This window comes from Pyxicephalus adspersus, chromosome 2 (assembly GCF_032062135.1).
Source record: "Pyxicephalus adspersus chromosome 2, UCB_Pads_2.0, whole genome shotgun sequence".
Classification (NCBI taxonomy): domain Eukaryota; kingdom Metazoa; phylum Chordata; class Amphibia; order Anura; family Pyxicephalidae; genus Pyxicephalus; species Pyxicephalus adspersus.
The window spans coordinates 117,524,519-117,526,670 of NC_092859.1; the positions used below are offsets into that span (position 1 = coordinate 117,524,519).

At 37.5% G+C, this 2,152-nt stretch overlaps 1 protein-coding gene across 1 annotated transcript in view; it reads left to right on the forward strand.

The window, feature by feature from the left end:
* Positions 1 to 1,390: 1,390 nt before the first annotated feature.
* LOC140324309 (small ribosomal subunit protein eS27-like) overlaps positions 1,391 to 2,152 on the forward strand; it is a 1,868-nt gene continuing 1,106 nt past the window's right edge. The window contains exon 1 of the mRNA XM_072402082.1: positions 1,391 to 1,536. Within this exon, the coding sequence (XP_072258183.1) occupies positions 1,401 to 1,536 (136 nt within the window). The 5' untranslated portion in view covers positions 1,391 to 1,400. The remainder of the gene's footprint in view (positions 1,537 to 2,152) is intronic.

Here is a 2,152-nt window from a genome sequence, read left to right on the forward strand (position 1 = left end):
TGATGCCCAGGAAGAAACTACTTTGCTTGTTCAATGAGCTTTTATCATCATAGGATGGGGAGGACCAGTAACCGATTCTTCTGGATCGTAAAACACATTCCCAATCTCGATGAATCATTGTTGAAATTTTAAAAACTAAAGAAATAACAATCATTTTATTTTGTCCTGGAAAATGTCACCGATACCTTCCTGATTAGATTGATGGAGTATGCTGGCTATCACTGTGAAAAGGATTTTATATACATCCTGTGATGATACAAAAACACATTTTTGTCAGTGCATTATTATAAACTGAAGGCAGAGGTTATAGGACCACCTTGCCTTGTTCTGGCAGTGCTGCCCAATGTGATTGGTGTGAATAGACCCTTTAAAATCTATCTTGCATAAACTTGTTTTTGTATATATTTAATCTGGTAATGCATTTCTGTATGAACTGTTAAAATGCCTGAAATAAAAGCAATTGTAAATGTTTTTGAAGAATGTTTTGCTGTGTTTACAGTTTTTATAGCAGAAGGTGTGACCATAATATTTACACACTGAGTTATGAAATGATTATTGCAGAGACTTTGGCAGCGGTGCTGGGACATGTCTGAACATGTTCATTGTTACCGAGCCGGTCCAAAATGTGTAAATTCCACGCCGATATGAGAATATTGGGAAAATCCATCAGTTGTGCATTTATACATCTGTAAAGTGGGCAGTTAAGGAGTTTGGTACTATTATTGTATATACTTTTCCAGACCCATTTTCTGTAGCCTATGGATAACAGGTTTTGTTACTAAGGCTCACTGTAAGTCTGAGAATAGATGGGCAGAATTCTTACCATTAATGATGGTGGTGGGGAGACACCTGATATATCTTTTATTTCAGCACCAATGTCCAAAGTATTAATTTTAGATTGGAAATATATCCAAAATTACACTCTGCTGGTATAATATTATTAACTTGGTGTGTATAATATATATCAATGTCCCATCTATGGACCTAACATATGTTAAATTGTCCTAGGTCAGGGGTCAGCAACCTTTACTGGAGCCGCAAAACATAACACAGTTTATAAACTTTTAAAGGTTTTAATATTTTTTTAATTTTACCTGTTACAACAAGTGTGCATGTGTAGGCCTACTTTGAAATAAATTAAACACTGAACTATGCCCCTAGTTTATCATCAGGTGGCTGGTACTAAGGATAAAACTGCAACATTTTACATTTTTGTTCTTGTGTTTAGATATCCTTTAAGTGTAGCCAGGAGCTCATCCTTACCTATTCAATAAAATAAATACAAAAGTATAAATCCTCTTATGGAAGCTACCCTTGGTCGCATGCTGATTCTAGGGCTTTTAATTTGATTATATTTAGCTGAACTAAAAGTGACATCTTTCCATTGTATTTATTATTTAATGTTAATAATGCTTTCTTTTCCAGGCTGCTATAAGATCACTACTGTATTCAGCCATGCACAGACGGTTGTCCTTTGTGTAGGGTGTTCGACAGTCCTATGCCAGCCCACAGGTGGAAAAGCCAGACTGACAGAAGGTAATTGTTAGTTTTAAAACTTCTTTTGGGAAAGGTTTTAAACTGCTACTCTGACCAGACTTCTCTTAATCTTCGCTTAATGAGGGACACTGGAAGTCTTGCACCTTTGGGGATATATTGATGCTCACAGGCCAACCATAAAATACAAAGGCAGCCCTTTGATAACCTCTTCCAGTACCAGCATGCCTCATTTACTTTGCTAATGCTTTCATTTGAAGGTTAGTTAGTCTCTTCTGAGTGCCCTGTCCCTATTTGGTCCCTGCTTTGATTTGTGGTTCCCCTTGAAGATCTTAAAGGTCTTCCAGTCCTAGAAAAGCTTATTTCCACCCTTGAGGTTGGTAGTGATCCAACTTTTCAGTAACCGCTCAAAACTGATGGGTAGTACACCCAGCTAAAGGGTCAGGGTAAAACACTGCTTTTAACAGGGTTGTACTCCCTCCTTTCAAGATACTTTTGTGGGAGTTTAGTTGGCCTTGTGGTTGTGGCATCACTGGATTACTCTCTGGAAGTGCTAAACTTGGATGTCTACATCCATACTGATGAGGTTCCACAGTCATAAAAAGGTGAGCATCTTGCATTCTGATTTTCCTGGGTGAAAACCCAAAAAGATCTCTCT